A 20,548-nucleotide genomic window follows, 5' to 3' on the forward strand; every position below is an offset into this window, starting at 1 on the left:
TTCTGAGATGTCCATTCGTCTTCAACTAAAATGCCTGCGGAACAGTAGCTATAGCCTCAGAGAACTTCTGGAGTATTCCTTCTCATCTTACCATACCCATAACCCACTTTTTTGCGCATTGATTCTTCCTGGCTAGTCTCTTGAATTTCAGCCTACTCTTTATCGTTACTAAATTGTGATCTGACTGTATATCTGTTCCTAGGTACACCTTACAAAGCAGTATGTGATTTCGGAATCTCTGTCTGTCCATGAAGTAATCAATTAAATCCTCCCGTATCTCCCAGCTTTTTCCAAGTACACCTCCTCCTCTTGCGATTCTTGAACGGAGTATTCGCTATTACAAGCTGAAATTATTTGCTGAACTCAACTAGTCTTTCGCCTTTTTCATTCCTGTCACCAATTCCATATCCTCCTGTAACCCTCTCTTCTACTCCCTACCATACAACCTTTTTCCAGTCCACCATTACTATTTGAGTTTCATCTCCCTTGAAGTACTGAACACCTGTTCAATATTATCATATACTTTCTATGTCTGCTTGCGACCGACAAATATACCTGAACTATTGTCGCTGTTGGTTTGTTGACGATTGAGATGAGAACAGCCCTATCACTGAACTGTTCACAGTACCTCAACCTCTGCCATATCTACCTATTAATAAGAATCCTTCTTCCGTTATACTCTTTTCTGCTGCTGACGACATTACCCTATATTCATCTAGAAATCCTTCCGTTCTTTCCATTTCACTTTACTGACTCCCACTGTATCTAGACTGTGCCTCAGTATTTCCCTTTCCGGGTTCTCTTAGCTACTCTACCACTTTCAATCTTCTGACATTCAACGCTCCGACTCATAGAACGTTATCCTTTCGTTGGTTATTCAATATTCTTGTCGTGTTAATAAGGAACTGAAATCTGCTTTAGGAAATTCAAAAATTTAAGAGCTCATGTAGAAATGAATCTGTTAAATGTTCAGAGAAAACAGTCAAATAGTAAAGAAAATCCAGGATGCTATGAGGCAACAGATGGCAAACAACTGTCAACGAAACCTTAAAGATTGGGCACCTGGAAGTGAAACAGTAGTACGTAAGCACCAGAATTTAGGTCACAAGTAAGAATCATTTGTTTTTTTATTATCGCAGAGCTTTAGAGGGTTAGTGGTTTCATGGATTGTTTTAAATTCTGAAACACCTTAAGAAGGAGACTATAGTTATGTTTCGATGACGACTGGTGCGTGTTCAACATTTCATTATACTAGATTACATAGGGGAACGTTATCAATGATGTCAGTAAACGAATTAGGTCCTAAAGTATTTAAAAAAAGTTAGACCTGTGGTTAATAAAGGGATAGTGAGAAACAGCGTCACGTAGACTGATCATCTACGATCCGGTGGGCAATACAAATCCAGGTGTATTTTCTAAATGGCTTGAGGGAATATTTTCTAAATTTTAAACACTTGTTAACAGAATTACAATCATTGTTGGTCATATACGATATGAAGCTGCTGAATGGAGCCCGTTGCCACTATCTCTTTTTCGCTTGTTGGCTGCTGTCTTTCTCTTCAACCATCATTGCCTCCTCGCCAATATGTCCTTGGGGATGGTTTGCTCGGCGTTTTTGACCCCTAGACCGGGAAACATTAACACGTGGGTATGGCAGATGCAGGAAAGTGGACAAATTTTTTTGTGGTAAAATTCGCCGATCTGGAGTGGGGATCGAGACACCAAAGGCATAGGTATTGTCTCCATTCAGCTCTTTTTTTTCGTTTCTGCTGTCTCTTATCTCTTTTGCTCCCATACTACTGTCTCCATTAATCTCTCTTGCACTGCCACTTTCTGTCTCCTATCATCACTGTGTCCTCTCTCTTCCTCTCCCATTGGCACTATCTCCTCTGTCTTCCACCGTTGATGTCTGCTACTCTCTTTCAACACAAAAAAGCGTGAATATGTTCGCAAACGGAAACTGTTGTTGAGGAAGGCGGAATGAAAATAGAGGCAGTTGGTTTTTCAGTTTTCTGTCAGAGTATTTTAAACAGGAACAATTCTTTTATTGCTCCGACAGGAGTATTTTTCGCTGCTCCCTTTCTGTTACCTGACACAGCATGGTGTAATGCTTATATAAAACTAATTCCGTAGGTCTGTCAGGTTTTGACAGCTTCGACACATTTGCATGCTTTGACTCAAATAATAATACAAGATTAACACAAAATCATCTCCCATCGAACGCAAGCTCACCTTATACTTTACATAAAAATGGACAACAGTTTTAGGCTACACCTACAGTATACAAAAAAATGCGGTGTTTGATTTGTAAGTACGAAAAACTTTGTATGACCAAATAATTTTTGGACTTGATTACGCCGTCAGGTGGCATCATAGATTAATTTCCAGGTTAATACAGCCTGGATAGACGTGAAGTGTCCGTTACAAAGAGCGCCACATAGATTTATTAGCAAAAAATGGCAATTAAAAACATAGCTAGGTGGCCTCAGAACCCTTGCGGTCACCCCAGAACCTTGCCATGTGTTCACTACATCAGCGAAAACAGCATTTACTTCTCATCCAGAAAAGTACGTGCACATTTTGCGTGCACAAGTACTCTAATTTTCAACCACTCTTTCTCGATAAGGGATAATGATAGTAATGAATAATTATTTTTAAAAAAAACCGAAGTTCCCCGAGAACATCATCTTAAGAATGTATGGCAAAAATTTTGACGATTTCGCATGAATATGTAGAAGTGGTCTTCCCACAGATGGTACTTTAGGAATTAAAAGAAATCACGTTTTTTGCGTTTATCTTGATAATGGACAAAGATTTTCAAAAACGGGAAAATGGAGTTTCGAGTTAAATTTCTGAAGGTAGTAAAATTAAATTTGAGGCATTTGCTGTGTTTATTTATTTAGATAAGTGCAGCCCATGGTACAAAAGCAGCTAGAAACCAACTTTTGCGGTTTTCTTTGAACCTCTGGATCTCGGTAACGGATAGTGATACCGACAAAGGTTTCGAAGTTCCCCGAAAGCATCATTTTAAGGACATATAGTAAAAATTTTGATCGTTTGTCTTGAATAGACATTATAGAATGATCATCACCACAATTGGTATTTATAGTAACCAAAAATCAGGGTTTTTCGGGGTTTTCCCAGGACCCCCTCATGGATAACTGATACATAAGCGCCTAAACCTATCCCGTGGATGACTGGGTGTTGTGTGCTGTCCTTAGGTTATTTAGGTTTACGTAGTTCTAAGTTCTAGGGGACTGATGACCATAGATGTTAAGTCCCATAGTGCTCAGAGCCATTTGAACTTATCCTGTACCATACGTAATGCAAAAGCACCAACCGATTTGTTTAGTTTTCCTGTATTGTAGGATCGCTACAGTATTCTCGATCTTCTGATGGATACAAAAACGGTCACAAGGTTAAGGACTGACCAAAACACTTGATCCCTTGGGTCTGTGATCAACATATTACCCCTGAAAATCTCAGTTTCGCACGCGGATGTGTGGAACGAATTGATACCGTGCGCTTTTGTGCACGGTCCGATACCTAATACAGCGGATATCAAGGAATTCGCAGGCAGCGAATTAATTTCGAAGTGTTTCGTATGGCTGTGGATCGTCAGACATGCCTGTAAAGAAAACTTTGTGCTTTGTGTTCTACCTTACGGCAGGTCTTGTCATGGGGGAAGCCCCGTCAGAGAAGCATGAGCTTCTAGGGAAGTGATTGCAGTGGTCTCTTCCCGTTGCCTTCTACTGATTATGATGAAATGACAATGAGGACAACACAACACCCTGTCCCCGAGCGGAAAAAATCTCGGTCCCAGCCGGGAATCGAACCTAGGCCCCTTGACGTGACAAACCGCCCCGCTGACCACTCATTTATAGGGGCGGACAAACATGCATCTAAGTTTCAAACTATTATTAATTTCTCTAAGGTAATGTAGCTTTAGCTGTTCAGTTATTTATTTACTGTTCAAAGAAGGTGAATGATTTCGAAAGAAATTAAATATACGCATTCCACGAAATTTTGTTAGTCTTTAACTGTGTTTTAACTGCTACAGTACAAACGTAGTTGTTATAACTGGATCGTTGGTCTAGGACAACAGTGATAAAGCATCATTTTAAGGAAAATTCTTGCAGACAAATTTTGAAAAGCAGTATGATAAATTCGTCGTTGCTTTGATGAATGTGTATAATAAAGGAGAATGTCGCCTCTATTGTGGAACTGTTTAGTAAATCAAAGTGGCATGAAACTTTCGAAATGTTGGAACAGCAAAGTAATTAAATATTAACGGTAAATACGAGAAAAGCTGGATTGGCATGAAAGATGATCTTTGCATTTTGTAAGAAGCTTGTTGCCTTAAGAGTAAACCGTCTATTATGTCTAAAGACAATCTAAATGAAATTACATTAGCACACTTAAATTCATGTAGTGGAAGCTTTATTTCCACTACCACCGTCTGAAATGAATTACACAATGGAGGAGTGATAAATGATAATACATAATTAATAAAAAAGTGTCTTATGTAATGGAATTATATATTCAGAACAGAAGATTTATTCCCATTCTCGTAATATGGTATCGCGATGTAAGATGAAGATATTTACTGGTTAGATCAGCAGTATAGGCACTTCATAATGAGTACAGATTTATCAGATAGTATCTGGAAGAAAAGAAGTGGTGTATGTTTTCCATACAGCTAATTTTATTCTGTACTGAGATTAAGAGAAAATGTTAGGAAACTGTAGAGTGGGCAAGTAACAACAGTGGTATCGAAAGTACGAGGGTGATTGTCCTTCAGATGAAGAAATAATTGAAGTTATTATATATTATGATTATGAACGTAAGGGCCGGCCGGAGTGGCCGAGCGGTTCTAAGCCTACAGTCTTGGAACCGCGCGACCTCTACGGTCGCAGGTTCGAGTCCTGACTCGGGCATGGATGTGTGTGTTGTCCTTAGGTTAGTTAGGTTTAAGTAGTTCGAAGTTCTAGGGGACTGATAACCACAGCAGTTAGGTTCCATAGTGCTCAGAGCCAACCGAGCGAGGTGGCGCAGTGGTTAGCACACTGGACTCGCATTCGGGAGGACGACGGTTCAATCCCGTCTCCGGCCATCCTGATTTAGGTTTTCCGTGATTTCCCTAAATCGTTTCAGGCAAATGCCGGGATGGTTCCTTTGAGAGGGCACGGCCGATTTCCTTCCCCATCCTTCCCTCACCTGAGCTTGCGCTCCGTCTCTAATGACCTCGTTGTCGACGGGACGTTAAACACTAATCTCCTCCTCCTCCTCAGAGCCATTTTTTTTATGAACGTAAAGTGTGTGTAAAATGAGAATTAGGGCAATGATACATAGAAAACCCCATCACAGTCACGTTTGTAGAGCCTTAAACAGATACCGCAGTCACTGGTTGGATATGCTTAAAAAAAATAACGCTGTGACGCTGACAGGGCTCTTAAGGTGAATACTGCTGTTAGCAGGCGGGATCGTTAAATTATTTGGAAGTCAAATAAGTGGCGCAGTTAAATAAATCTTGCGTCCACTGTTGTGGGTGTGGTTGAAGAAGTATGTATTTATTTATTGCATTTAAAGCACAGTGGAAGCAATTAAAATGGAAGAGTTCTAATAAAGACGGAAATATTTAGAATGATAATGTGCTTTATTATTTATGATCATTCATAGCAATAAAAAACTATTACAAAAATTTAAATCGGCACTCACTCTTAAGGAATACTTACACCTATTTATATGCGCAAGGAGAATTTTTTGGAATGAATATAATTAATAATATTAAGAACTCTTTTTTTCTATATATGTAAAAGCTGTGACCCACAAAGATCTGACTCAACAACTGTAATATTGACAAAAAATACTTTTATTGGTATGTGATCTTTCCATTCAAAAGACGAAGTTATGTTTGACCCAATTTTTGGCTTGTTTGACCGAAGCAACAATTTAGACAGTGTGTGCAGTGCGCAACTCAGAAAATAAACTTTCGTTGCATAGTATCTCAATAACTGTCCTCCTTACCATAGTACATAAATTACCTTTCTCTGCCTTTAGTCACCGTTAAGTTCTTTATGCTTACCTCAGAGTGGAACGTTGGCTCAATGAGTCTGCGGTGTTCCTTCCAGATGTTTCCTTTACTGGTGATAAGTCCGTTTCCTGTGAAAGGGAGCAGAGGAGTAACTGCGTAAGCGTCCCTGCCACGCATCTTGACTCCTACCAGAAGCCTCTTGGCATCTTCTGGCCTTGTCACCACAACAATAAGTTTGGGACCGGCATAGAACCTGCGAAAGAAGCTGCGATTACCCAGTATTCTTTGCGTTAACCGGTTATACACGTCGCTCTGCATAAATGTTTACCTTTTATAACGTAATGGTCTCTGCGGCATATTCAAGCGAATCACCTCAATTCGTAACCACAATTCATCACAAACTCCTTGAGATGAGAACAGTTTTCAGACATTTAAAAATATTGGACATCAGATCCAAATATAAAGAAAGCAACAGAACTACAGCCCTATATCATGTTCGTTGATTTATGGGTTTACAGGTTCTAAACGTCGAGGTTATCAGCGTCCTCACAAATTTTAAAAGGAACTTACGAGGATAAAAGGGCTGTAAACGTTATCATACTGACTAACTCACTCCAACCTCACTCGGGTCGATCCACACAATCACTCCATATCACACGCCGTAAAACAAAGGAAAATTAGTGAAAGGCTCTACACCTGGGGTGAAAACATAATAACTGGTCTAACCCTCATAAAAAAAGGGTTAGGCCAGTCACGCTGTTAACACATTAAGAACATATACCTAAGACAATAAATTCCCGGGGCGATTGGAGCTTGAGGATACGATTAAGGGAAGCAACAGAGCAACAAACGGAGTCCTTCTGTTTGAAGTCATCGGTAAAGACAGCTGCAGAGTTGTGGTGCTCAGTTAATATGTCATAAAATAAAGTATTAAAAACATATGCAGGAGTGCGATCTCATCTGTAGTGCACTACATCTAAAATTGCTCTAGACCTCTGCAGTAACCTTGGTGGCAGGTGGTTAAAGCCCTGGATTTGGGGCTATACTCACTTCACACGAAATGATACCAGTGCACACTGCAGACGGGGTCCCAAACGGCACTGTTGCTCGTGGATGACTGGAGATAAAGTATTCCAGTGGCGGGCGAGTAATAGCGTGGTATGCAGGTCGAGTCGGAACTACGAGGAACTTACAAGCCTGGCGCACAATAAGGAGCTGCCGCCTGAAGGTGAGCGGCTGTTCCCCAGCCTCAGCACACAGACAGGGTATAGGACTAGTCCTGTAAGCATCCATGTCCAGCCTAATCCCCTCATGGTGGACAGCATCAAGTATCTTCAGGTAAGAAGACCTACAGTATCATCAGGAGTAGTGACTGGTGTATTGTGACGAGCCAGTTGCTCGGCCACCATTGACCAGACGTTTCCAATTGGTGAGAGATCTGGAGAATGTGCTATCCAGGGCAGCAGTCGAACATTTTCTGTATCCAGAAAGGCCCGCACAGGGCCTGCTACATGCGGTCGTGCATTATCTTGCTGAACTGTAGCGTTTCGCAGGGATCGAATGAAGGGTTGAGCCACGGGTCGTAACACATCTGAAACGTAACGTCCACTGTTCAAAATGCCGTCAATGCGAACAAGAGGTGACCGAGACGTGTAACCAATGGCACACCATACCATCAAGCCGAGTGATACGCCAGTATGGCGATGACGAATACACGCTTCCAATGTGCGTTCACCGCGATGTCGCCAAACACGGATGCGACCATCATGATGCTGTATACTGAATATGGATTCATCCGAAAATGACGTTTTGCCATTTGTGCACCCAGGTTCGTCGTTGAGTACACCATCGCAGGCGCTCCTGTCTGTGATGCAGCGCCAAGGGTAATCGCAGCCATGGTCTCGGAGCTGATAGTCCATACTGCTGCAAACATCGTCGAACTGTTCGTACAGATGGTTGTTGCCTTGCAAACGTCCACATCTGTTGACTCAGGGATCGAGACGTGGCTGCACGATGCGGATAAAATGCCTGTCATCTCGACTGCTAGTGATACGAGGCCATTGGGATCCAGTACGGCGTTCCGTATTACCCTCCTGAACCCACCGATTCCATATCCTGCTAACAGTCATTGGATCTCAACCAACGCGAGCAGCAATGTTGCGACACGATAAACCGCAACCGCGATAGGCTACAATCCGACCTTTATGAAAGTCGGAAACGTGATGGTACGCATTTATCCTCCTTACACGAGGCATCACAACAACGTTTCACCAGGAACCGCCAGTCAACTGCTGTTTGTGTATGAGAAATCGGTTGGAAACTTCTCTCATGTCAGCACGTCAGCACGGCGGCAACCTTGTGTGAATGCTCTGAAAAGCTAATGATTTGCATATCACAGCATCTTCTTCCTGTGGGTTAAATTTCGCGTCTGTAGCACATCATCTTCGTGGTTTAGCAATTTTAATGGCCAGTAGTGTACTTTATAATATTCAGTGCCTTGTGGATATAGCTTTTATGTCTCTTAGGTGTGGTGACCATGACAATTCGGAGACGAAAATCAGGTCCAGAAATCTCACTGACTCTTTAAAACGTAGAACTATATCCCTCATATGCAAGTCAGATAAATTAAAAATACGACGAGAGCGATCAAATCGAACACAGACTCACTTACCAGCAAAAAACTGAAATCCCTCTTTTCAGCCCACACCTCTAACCTCTGCACTGTAAGCTGCAGCTGAAGAGTCGGTGTCGCAACACTTAAAGAAGGACAGGAAACAGAAAAATTGTCCACAAATAAGGAGCACTGCACAGGACTCTTTACCGTATATATGATGCTGTTTATAGCTACGGAAAAACACTACCCTGAGTGACAACTCTCTCTTACTCAAAACGATTCGACGGCTTGTCACCAGATATCAAAGAATACACCGAGACAGTGATGCTTACATCAGAAAGCCTGCTGAATAGCCCCCCTTAGTAGGGTCACGTTCTCGGCAGTGGACAGAAATCTCCGGAATCCACACTGTGAGCGGCTAAGAAGTTGTCTGGTCCCTTACAAAGAGGCCAAGCGACCATTAATCATTCGTTTCAGGATATTGTCTACACAGTTCGTTAAGGTGATGCTCCGGTAACTACTGCGACATTTGCTGTCCTTTCTTGGTTTAAGGAGAGATCTCAAAATTGCCCGTCTCCACGAGTTGGGAAAATGACCTGCCTGCCATATCAAATTCAAACATTCAAGGAGGATTTCCTCTGACACTGCTGGTAAATGTCGATCCATGCAGTATAGGATTTGGTAGTGACTGGGTGCAGTATGGCGAGTCTGCCGATTCCAGCTCCCACATGAAGAAAGGGCCGCTGTAAGAGGCAGAGTTGTGGGGTCTGAAATCCAACTGAACCCTCTTGACAGTCGCACGCAATGGCGAAACGCCAGGTCCTGGGTGTCATTGGCAATAGTCATTGCAAAATGCTCTGTCATCGTCTGAGAGATGTACCTAGATGTTGAAAGTTTCTGGCAGATTAAAACTGTGTGCCGGACCGAGACTCGAACTCGGGACCTTTGCATTTCGCGGCCAAGTGCTCTACCAACTGAGCTACCCAAGCACGACTCACGCCCCGTCCTCACAGCTTTACTTCTGCCAGTACCTCGTCTCCTACCTTCCAAACTTTACAGAAGCTCTCCTGTGAACCCTGCAGAACTAGAACTCCTGAAAGAAAGGGTATTGCGGATACATGGCTTAGCCACAGCCCTGGGGGATGTTTCCAGAATGAGATTTTCCAGAATGAGATTTTCACTCTTCTACCTAGATGTTGTTTGGAGACACCCCTCTTTCAGCACTGCTGCTGTTGGTAAACGACCGTGTTTACCCTAAATCCTCCTCGGGGCCTCCCAAACTTTTGTAGAACAAGTGGAATGGTTGACAGGATCCAGGAACGCTTGTATGATCTTTTTTTGTTCACCTTAATTACGTGTCGAGCTTTGGTTCTTCCAACTCGAAAGGCTGTGGGGTTGTCTGGCGTTGGTCAGTATCTAAACTGTCGGAGAGCTGTGCGCCTTTCCCGAATTGCTGAGCGAGACTCAACGGTCCGTCAAGGTACAGGTTGCCTCCTAAGATAACCTGAAGGATTTGGGATGGATAAATTAGCGTCATGATGGATCACTCGTGTGATTCTGGACTCAGTTTCGGTGTTCAAATAGAGCCATCTGGATGAACAGGATCCAGTTAGTTCTGCTGACCATCGATTTCGGTGGCATGGGTGGTGAAGTTGTGTAATAAAACCTGTGAGAGCCTCAGAGTCTATCGCATCCTTTTGCACAAAAACTGCAATGAATATTGCTTGCTGGTCAGTAACCAAGGAAAGAGCAGAAGAGTGGTGTGTGTTATCCACAAACACAGCAATCCCTTCCTTGGCTCTTTCCCCAGTCAGGTCATCCTTTGGGTGGAGGGCATAGTCCCATAACACAGGGGCGTCAGTGGCCTTAAGATACATTTCCTGCAAACACAAGCACAGAGGTGTGTGCCTGTGCCCATTTTCAGTTTCTCCACATGTGTCCTGAACCCATTTATGTTCCCCTGTAGTATAGGAACCATTTGTCACGAAGGTTGCGCTTTCACCATATCTTTCCGCCGTGGTGAGGAGAAAGATGGCTGCCTTGAGTAGACTTCGCATTCCATTGGCTCTGTAGCAGAAGCAGCAGAATCGCCATGTCGAACGACATCGACATAGTCTGATGATCTACCGCCTGTTTTTGCTGTGGTGGAAGCTTTCCATTTGCTTTTTGTCTTCGGAGGTGTCGGCAGCTCTGCAATGGTGCTACGTGACTTTATCTGATGTTTTTGGGATGGCTGTGAGCTTTGAAACAAATGCAGCTTGACTAATGCTCTGACAAACGCTGGTACTGACACTAGAAACTTCTGTTTTTCTAGAACCACTGGCTCTGGAAATAGGCTTTTTAAGAGCTGAAAAAAAATAATGTAGTGAATGTGGAAAGCTGCATTGTCTTATAGATCTTATGGTGTCACCACGCGCCTATACCGTGCGTTTCGATGTTTCAGTCTTGAGGAGAGGAGCAACCGTCTCCGTCATGGGCGGCTTTGGCATGTTTGCCGAAAGTGGTTTCGCCGTTATAACCTAAGGTGATGTGCCCAAAGCGCTGGCATTTAAAACAGCGCATTCGGTTGGAACATAGGGCCGTATGATTAGGCGAAGGAAATCTGCCATGGTATGCCCTGGGATTTTCATGCTATTGAAGGTAAAGTTAAGGAGTCAGATTATACTACATAGCCTTTTTTTTTTATTTAGGTTCTTTTTGTGATCAGTCTTCTGATTGGTTTGATGTGGCCCGCCATGAATTCCTCTACTGCACTTGCAACCTGTGTCCTGTGTCCTCTGTTGTTTTCTGGATGCATTCTGATCTCTGCGTTCCCCTACCATTTTTAACCGTTACAACTCCCTGAAGTACCAAGGAAGTTATTCCCTGGTGTCTTTACGCATGTCCCATCATACTGTGCCTTTTTCTTCCCAGTTTTTTCTACGTATTCCTTTCCCCACCTCATTCTATACATTTTCAGTCCACCTAATTTTCAAGATTCTTCTGTAGCAACACATCTTAAATACTTCGATTCTATTCTTTTCCAGTTTTCCCACTGTTTCATTACCATACAGTGCTATGCTCAAAACTTACATTCCCAGAATTTTTTCCTCAAATTAAGACCTATGTTTGATGCTAGTAGACTTGTCTTATAGGAATGTCCTTTTTTCAGTGCTAGACTGCTTTGTATGTCCTTCTTGCTCCGTTGGCCTTGGGTTACTTTCGTGCTTTCGTGCCAGGTATCAGAGTTCCTTAAGTTCAGCTACTTCGTGATCCCCAGTCCTGATGTTAAGTTTCTCACTGTTCTCATTTCTGCTACTTCTCTTTACTTTCGTCTTCTTCGATTCACTCTCAAGCCATGTTCTGTAGTCATTAGACTGTTCATTTCGTTCAGCATGAGCTTTATTTCTTCTTCATTTTCACTGAGTATAGTAATATCACAAGCAAATCGTATCACTGATTTCCTTGCAGCTTGAATTTCCATCCCACTCTTGGACCTTCCTTTTATTCCCGTCATTGTTCCCTTGATGTGTAGCTTGAACAGTGTCAGCGAAAGACTTGATCCCCTGTCTCTTCTGAATCGACTCCTGTTTTCTCTTCTGTCACATCAGACAAACCTTCCCCTTCCAACAAATCTGCCATCTCCTCTGCATTTAATACTGGAATTCCCGTTGCATCCGTAATTTTATCACCTTTGCTTTCAATTTCACCGAAGGCTGTACTGACTTTACTGTATATTGAGCCAGTCCTTCCAACAACCATTTCTTTTTCGATTTCTTCACTTTCTAGAAGTAGCCATTTCGTCCAGTATCTGATTTCGAAATCTCAGCCTGACAATGGTGTAATCTAACTGAAAGCTTTCCGCATCTCCCGTCCTTTTCCAATTATACCTCCTCCTCGGACAATTCTTGAAGCGAGTATTGGTTATTACTAGCTGAAATTTATTGCAGAACTCAATTAGTCTTTCTGCTCTCTCGTTCCTAGCACCAAGCCCATATTCTCTCGTAACCCTTTCTTCTACTCTTTCCCCTACGGCTGCATTCTAGTCCCCTTGATTATTAGATTTTCATCTCCATTTATGCTCTGAATTACCCGTTCAATATCCTCATATGCTTTCTCTATCTCTTCATCTTCGGCTTCCGACGTCGACATGTATACCTGAACTATAGTTTTCGGTGTAGGTTTGCTGTCGATTCTGACGAGAAAACCCTATTACTGAAATGCTTACAATAACTCACCCCCCGCCCTACCTTTCTATTCATAGCGAATCCTACTTTCATTACGTCATTTTCTCCTGCTGATGATATTACACTATACTCATTTGACCAGAATTACTTGTCTTCTTTCCATTTCACTACACTGACCCCCACTGTATCTACGAGGTGCATTCAAATTCTAAGGCCTCCAATTTTTTTTCTAATGAACTATTCACCCGAAATTGATGAAACTGGCGTTACTTCTCGACGTAATCGCCCTGCAGACGTACACATTTTTCACAAAGCTGACGCCATGATTCCATGGCAGCGGCGAAGGCTTGTTTAGGAGTCTGTTTTGACCACTGGAAAATCGCTGAGGCAATAGCAGCACGGCTGGTGAATGTGCGGACACGGAGAGTGTCTTTCATTGTTGGAAAAAGCCAAAAGTCTCTACGAGCCAGGTCAGGTGAGTAGGGAGCGTAACGTTAGCTCGATGTGCGGGCGCGTTGTCTTGGAGAAACAGCACACGCGCAGCCCTTCCCGGACATCTTTGTTGCAGTGCAGGAAGGAATTTGTTCTTCAAAACATTTTCGTAGGATGCACATGTTACCGTAGTGCCCTTTGGAACGCAATGGGTAAGGATTACGCCCTCGCTGTCCCAGAACATGGGCACCATCATTTTTTCAGCACTGGCGGTTACCCGAAATTTTTTTGGTGGCGGTGAATCTGTGTGCTTCCATTGAGCTGACTGGCGCTTTGTTTCTGGATTGAAAAATGGCATCCACGTCTCATCCATTGTCACAACCGACGAAAATAAAGTCCCATTCATGCTGTCGTTGCGCGTCAACATTGCTTGGCAACATGCCACACGGGCAGCCATGTGGTCGTCCGTCAGCATTCGTGGCACCCACCTGGATGACACTTTTCGCATTTTCAGGTCGTCATGCAGGATTGTGTGCACAGAACCCACAGAAATGCCAACTCTGGAGGCGATCTGTTCAACAGTCATTCGGCGATCCCCCAAAACAATTCTCTCCACTTACTCGTCATGTTGTTAGACGGGCTTGTGCGAGCCCGATGTTGTTTCGGTTTGTTGTCACACGATGTTCTGCCTTCATTAAACTGTTGCACCCATGAACGCACTTTCGACACATCCATAACTCCATCACCACATGTCTCCTTCAACTGTCGATGAATTTCAATTGGTTTCACACCACGCAAATTCAGAAAACGAATGATTGCACGCTGTTCAGGTAAGGAAAACGTCGCCATTTTAAGTATTTAAAACACTTCTCATTCTCGCCGCTGGCGGTAAAATTCCATCTGCCGTATCTCTGGGACGTATTGACAATAAACTCGGCCTCATTTTAAAACAATGCGCATGTTTCTATCTCTTTCGAGTCCGGAGAAAAAAAATCGGAGGCCTTAGAACTTGAATGCACCTCGTAGATTGAGCCTTAGTATTTCCCTTTACAGATTTGTCTATTTTCTCTACGACGTTCAAACTTTTGACATTCGATGCCCCGTCTCGTGGAACGTAATCCATTCCTTGGTTATTCAGTCTTTGTTTCATAGTCACCTCCCCTTTGACAATCCCTTCCCGCAGATCCGAATGGAGAACTCGCCGAGAATCTTTTGCCAAACGAGAGATCATCACGACACTTCTTCAATTAGAGGCCACATGTCGTGAGGATATGCTTTATGTGTCTTTAATTCATTAATTTCCTCATGCGATCATTGCTGATTCTTCTGCCTTTATGTGCATTTTCCCACCCCAAGGGCAATAGAGTGCATTGAACCTCTGCCCGCTTCTCGGCACCCTTTGACAAGGCCTTTGGTTGAATGAGTGTGATTTCTTATGCCCGAAGTCTTCGGCCGCCATTGATGTTGATTTTTATTCGAAATTCAAACGGTACCGGGATTCGAACCCGGGAATGAGGTCGTTTCGATAACTAATAAAAGTGGCAACCCTTTTTTTTATAGGGAATTATTTTTGAACTTCATCAGACTGAGCATTTTCGCATACAATCGAAAGACAATTTAAATAAATGGAATGTAGTGAATTCGTACCCGCGAATTGGTTGCCACATTGTGCGACGTTTGCCACTTCTTTTAGGCTACCGACATTCCTGTTTTTTTTTTTTTACAGTTTCTCAATACTTGAAGTAAAGAAAGAATCTTTAATTTTAATTAATTTTTCCTTTCTTTAGTTTTTGTTGGTTTATTTACTTTGTACTTTCGGTTTGTTAGCGCCACAGTCAGCTACAGGTGGAAGGAGACAAGGTAAACAGGGATCGAATCCCGAAGCCTGGCCACAATGCATCACAAATGTTCAAATGTATGTAAATTGCTAAGGGACCAAACTGCTGGGGTCATCGGTCCCTAGACTTACACGATAGTTGCTGAACAGTTTAGAGAAAATTTGAGTCTCGTAACAAATAAATATCCCATTCATACGGCTATAGTTGGTGGGGACTTCAACCTTCCCTCGATATGTTGACCAAAATACTTGTTCAAAACCGGTGGTAGGGAGAAAACATCTTCCGAGCTTGTCCTAAATGCTTTCTCCGAAAATTATTTCTAGCAGTTAGTCCACGAACCCACGCGAATTGTAAATGGTTGCGAAAACACACATGACCTCTTAGCCACAAACAATCCAGAGCTGATAGCATCATGACTGATACAGGGATTAGTGATCACAAGGTCGTTGTAGCTAGGCTCAATACCGTTTCTTCCAAATCCACCAGAAACAAACGCAAAATAATTTTATTTAAAAAAGCGGATAGTGTCACTAGAAGCCTTCCTAAGAGACAATCTCCATTCCTTCCGAACTGACTATGCAAATGTAGACGAGATGTGGGTCAAATTCAAAGATATAGTAGCAACAGCAATTGAGAGATTCATACCTCATAAACTGGTAAGAGATGGAACTGATCCCCCATGGTATACAAAACAGGTCCGAACGCTGTTTCAGAGGCAACGGAAAAAGCATGCGAAGTTCAGAAGAACGCGAAATCCCGAAGATTGTTTAAAATTTACAGATGTGCGAAATTTGGCACGGACTTCAATGCGAGATGCCTTTAATAGGTTCCACAACGAAAAATTGTCTCGAAATTTGGTAGAAAATCCGAAGAAATTCTGGTGGTATATGAAGTACACAAGTGGCAAGACGCAGTCAATACCTTCGCTGCGCAGTGCCGATGGTACTGTTACCGATGACTGTGCCGCTAAAGCGGAGTTATTGAACGCAGTTTTCCGAAATTCCTTCACCAGGGAAGACGAATGGAATATTCCAGAATTTGAAACACGAACATCTGCTAGCATGAGTTTCTTACAGGTAGATACCTTAGGGGTTGCGAAGCAACTCAAATCGCTTGATACGGGCAAGTCTTCAGGTCCAGATTGTATACCGATTAGATTCCTTTCAGATTACGCTGATACAATAGCTCCCCACTTAGCAATCATATACAACCGCTCGATCACCGATAGATCTGTACCTACAGATTGGAAAATTGCGCAGGTCGCACCAGTGTTTAAGAAGGGTAGTAGGAGTAATCCATCGAACTACAGACCTATATCATTGACGTCGGTTTGTATTAGGATTTTGGAGCATATACTGTATTCAAACATTATGAATCACCTCGAAGGGAATGATCTATTGATACGTAATCAGCATGGTTTCAGAAAACATCGTCCTTGTGCAACGCAGCTAGCTCTTTATTCGCACGAAGTAATGGCCGCTATCGACAGGGAATCTCAGGTTTATTCCGGATTTCTGGATTTCCGGAAAGCTTTTGACACCGTTTCTCACAAGCGACTTCTAATCAAGCTGCGGGCCTATGGGGTATCGTCTCAGTTGTGCGACTGGATTCGTGATTTCCTGTCAGGAAGGTCGCAGTTGGTAGTAATAGACGGCAAATCATCGAGTAAAACTGAAGTGATATCAGGTGTTCCCCAGGGAAGCGTCCTGGGATTTGAATTGGATTGGATTGGATTGTTTGGGGGAAGAGACCAAACAGCGAGGTCATCGGTCTCATTGGATTAAGGAAGGACGGGGAAGGAAGCCGGCCGTGCCCTTTCAAAGGAACCATCCCGGCATTTGCCTGGAGCGATTTAGGGAAATCACGGAAAACCTAAATCAGGATGGCCAGACGCGGGATTGAACCGCCGTCCTCCCGAATGCGAGTCCAGTGTCCTAACCACTGCGCCACCTCGCTCGGTGAAGCGTCCTGGGACCTCCGCTGTTCCTGATCTATATAAATGACCTGGGTGACAATCTGAGCAGTTCTCTTAGGTTGTTCGCAGATGATGCTGTAATTTACCGTCTAGTAAGGTCATCCGAAGACCAGTATCAGTTGCAAAGCGATTTAGAAAAGATTGTGGCAGGTGGCAGTTGACGCTAAATAACTAAAAGTGTGAGGTGATCCACATGAGTTCCAAAACAAATCCGTTGGAATTCGATTACTCGATAAATAGCACAATTCTCAAGGCTGTCAATTCAACTAAGTACCTGGGTGTTAAAATTACGAACAACTTCAGATGGAAAGAACACATAGATAATATTGTGGGGAAGTCGAGCCAAAGGTTGTGTTTCATTGGCAGGACACTTAGAAGATGCAACAAGTCCACTAAAGAGACAGCTTACACTACACTCGTTCGTCCTCTGTTAGAATATTGCTGCGCGGTGTGGGATCCTTACCAGGTGGGATTGACGGAGGACATCGAAAGGGTGCAAAAAATAGCAGCTCGTTTTGTATTACCACGTAGTAGGGGAGAGAGTGTGGCAGATATGGAAGTCATTAAAGCACAGACGTCTTTCGTCGCAGCGAGATCTATTTACGAAACTTCAGTCACCAACTTTCTCTTCCGAATGCGAAAATATTTTGTTGAGCCCACCCTACATAGGTAGGAATGATCATCAAAATAAAATAAGATAAATCAGAGCTCGAACAGAAAGGTTTAGGTGTTCGTTTTTCCCGTGCGCTATTCGGGAGTGGAATGGTAGAGAGATAGTCTGATTGTGGTTCGATGAACCCTCTGCCAAGCACTTAAATGTGAATTGCAGAGTAGTCATGTAGATGTAGAAATACTTAAACTAACTTATGCTAAGAACAACACATAGAGCCATGCCCGAGGGAGGACTCGAACCTCCGGCGGGAGGGGCCGCGAAATCCGTGACATGGCGCCTCAAATTGGGGAGCCACTCCGCGTGGCAATGCATCCCATCTCCCGCCGCCATGCTGCACCCTCACACTCATATTAATTTCACTTATTTATTTATTTAATTTTTTGTGCACATATATAACACATTAAAACCAATCCACCCAACTGTAACGCTTGAAATCCCGCCAAGTGATTAAGGATGATAGGTGGGCCGAATCCAAGCTGTAGGCGCGACATGATTTATTCCGTATCGGATGGGTACCTGCCGCGCCAATTTAGTGGAAGAGTGGTAAAAATGCTGTTAAGATAATTGGCAAGATATGCGTGATAACGTGAACTGCGCGCAATCTCCGCTTGTGGAGTCTACAAGTATTACCAAAAAATCAAAGAGCAAGTTATGAGTATTTCCGTTTAGATATAGCAAAGTCCTGCTGTTTATCCAGAGAACCTCCCGAGACTTTGTCGAAATAAAATATTCCACCGCTGGGTACAGAAAGGACTCGGGGTTAATAACATGCGGTGACACTCGTAAAAAACACGCGACCATTTGCCCTTCCAAGAGCGAGACATCCGCAACAGATACACAGTTGAATCGGTAGTGATCATCGTCGACACTACGACAGACGGCGCAGAGGGAGAGTCCGCCAACCCTAAGCTATGGACCCGCTGTTTATTTCGATGCTTCCCCCAGGTCGCATAATATCAAGTTCATCAGATATGCGTCGGAAATGAGCTTTTATGAATCTGCCTATAAATCACAGTCCACCGCAACAATGAGAAGTTGCGATCTACTACACGGGTGACACTAAGCGGCCGGCGCTTTCGTGGAAGTTCGGCGCGAGCATAACTGAGTTGCACAAAGAAGGCCACTGTGTGTGCCAACGCAGGCCTGATACTACCAACTGGGACCGTTGGGGAGAGGGATACTGGCACAAGAACGGCAAGTAAATCATGCGTAAAGGAGGCCTCGACATTGTGCCGTTGTTTATGCATCGTGGCCATGTAAAGTGCTGCCGCACGATAATGGACGTTCGTAAGACCAAGCCCTCCTGCACGAAGGGGATGAGTAAGAGTGTTATTGCGTAGTCTGAAGATGGGCCCAGCCGTGAGAAAATACTCGGCAGTGGTAGAATTTGCGTAATATCAACCAATCTTGATGCCGCATGGGCGTTCAGTTAGGCAACACGCTACAAAGTATTGAGGAGGCGTAGGGAACTGTGTCTGATCACCATAGGGATAATTCTCAACGCTTGACGAAAGATGACCGCCGCTGTATGGCGCCTTGATGACGTAAGTGTGTTCCCAAGGTAGCCAAGATAGCTTAGACGATGGACAATGTGCAGGGGCACCAGATTTTCCGGGAGTAGCCCGCGACCAATAGACAGTGCCGTGGATTTGCGCACATTCATCACAATTCCACCCTCTCTTCCATTAACTGCAATGGTGTCGAGGACTCATGAGACCTCCTCCCGAGAACGAACCAGCAGCATGCTTGAGATCGGAATGTGTAACCGCGAACCGCGTAAGGAGAGTCCAGACAACTGCGTTGTCAGCAGGCTTATGAGCGTCTCCGCCACCACTACATAAAGGTACATGGACCGAGCGTTGAATCTGTACCGGACTCGCCACACACCCATTGACCTAGACCAATGAACGCACGCTGCTAAAGAGCCACCGAAGAACGCTATTGAAGCGAGTGGGGAAGCCAACCCGTTCTAAGACAGAATACAGGACGACATGTAAAACCCTGTCATACTCGCTGTCAAAATCTACAGCTACGATCTCCGCACGAAGTCTGCCCGCCTCAGCCAGCCCAATCACCTCACGACAGTCTTCATTTCCTGTCTGAGCGTTAACTGTGCCATCTGGCTTCGTTTGCGTGGTAGAGGGAACAGGTGGCAAGAGGGGTCTGCAGCGCGCCGCCAACATCGACGCTAAAATCTTGTAATCATTATTTAATAAGGTGATAGGGCGGTAGTGGCTCATAGTAATTTCATGCGACGGCTTATAAACGGAAGCACTAATACCCTCGAAAATGCTGGCGCAATAGAAGTTGCAGGCGTGATTAGTTCATCATACTTCTTCATCCATCGTGTAGACTCGAGGGTGCCCGTCGATGCCAGTGACTTGAACAGTGCACCCCCGAAGATAGCGGTAGTGGCCTCCTCGCAGGTGGAATATTCCATTAACCTAACCCTCTCCTCAAGCGCCAGGTTGCGCGGAACGCCCACGGCGATAGGATCGTAGTCCAGGACGGCCCCATCATCGCCACGGTAGATTCGGCGATAACGTTCGACAAAGCTATCGACGATGTCCGCTTGGCAGGTGACCCGCTGCGCACGGTGGTCTACGAGTTCGGTGACTAACGTTCATTTGCAGTGTCTGCGATCATGGACAATATGATGCATGGAGAGGTTCTTCTGCCTCACCACAATGGGTCTGCGGTCTCGCCCCACAACTCCATGTAGTTTCCGGCAAGTAATCGCTAGTAGCTTCGCCTTAATCATGCTGCATTCAGTTTTCACTTCTGGGGAAGATGACTGGCCGTCAAGGTCACGGAGG

General features: G+C 44.0%; 1 protein-coding gene across 1 annotated transcript in view; it reads right to left on the minus strand.

The window, feature by feature from the left end:
* Window positions 1-20,548, minus strand: part of LOC126474604 (cytochrome P450 4C1-like) — a 179,295-nt gene that overhangs the window by 143,659 nt on the left and 15,088 nt on the right. Inside the window, exon 2 of the mRNA XM_050102080.1 lies at window positions 6,086-6,287. Within this exon, the coding sequence (XP_049958037.1) occupies window positions 6,086-6,287 (202 nt within the window). The remainder of the gene's footprint in view (window positions 1-6,085; window positions 6,288-20,548) is intronic.

Source organism: Schistocerca serialis, chromosome 4, assembly GCF_023864345.2.
Source record: "Schistocerca serialis cubense isolate TAMUIC-IGC-003099 chromosome 4, iqSchSeri2.2, whole genome shotgun sequence".
Lineage (NCBI taxonomy): Eukaryota > Metazoa > Arthropoda > Insecta > Orthoptera > Acrididae > Schistocerca > Schistocerca serialis.